General features: G+C 34.2%; 1 protein-coding gene across 1 annotated transcript in view; it reads right to left on the bottom strand.

Moving 5' to 3' along the window:
- Positions 1–465, bottom strand: part of LOC107678619 (long-chain-fatty-acid--CoA ligase 1-like) — a 17,510-nt gene that overhangs the window by 4,865 nt on the left and 12,180 nt on the right. Inside the window, exon 14 of the mRNA XM_016473963.1 lies at positions 212–300. Within this exon, the coding sequence (XP_016329449.1) occupies positions 212–300 (89 nt within the window). The remainder of the gene's footprint in view (positions 1–211; positions 301–465) is intronic.

The raw sequence follows: 465 nt of genomic DNA on the forward strand, positions 1-465 counted from the left end.
CTTGTGTAGACTTCAAATATACGGTTTGTTAATAAAGATAACATCTATTTTAAAATTTATATATTATATATTATATATATTATATAAATAAAAATGACAATCTTAAACGATACATTAATGGTCTGAACGTATAATAACGTATAATAATATGACTACATAAAATCACTACAATAGTATCTCATTTATATTAAAACAACACAAACACACACACCTCTCCCTCGCCTTTAGTGGCATAATAGTTCATCTCTCCCACATCCACTAGTTTGATGTCATTACAGGGCAGAGGAGCTCCAACATGACCTGCAACGACACCATAAAACAGTCAACATAAACATGCAAGTATGTTAATAATTGCACATGCATCAGTGTGTGTGTATATGTTACCAGCAGTCCAGTCTCCTGGTAGTGTAGTTGTGCTGCCGGCGGTGCATTCAGTCTGACCATATCCTTCATAAAACTGCAAGG

This window comes from Sinocyclocheilus anshuiensis, unplaced genomic scaffold (genome assembly GCF_001515605.1).
Source record: "Sinocyclocheilus anshuiensis isolate Anshui unplaced genomic scaffold, SAMN03320099.WGS_v1.1 scaffold877, whole genome shotgun sequence".
Taxonomy (NCBI): domain Eukaryota; kingdom Metazoa; phylum Chordata; class Actinopteri; order Cypriniformes; family Cyprinidae; genus Sinocyclocheilus; species Sinocyclocheilus anshuiensis.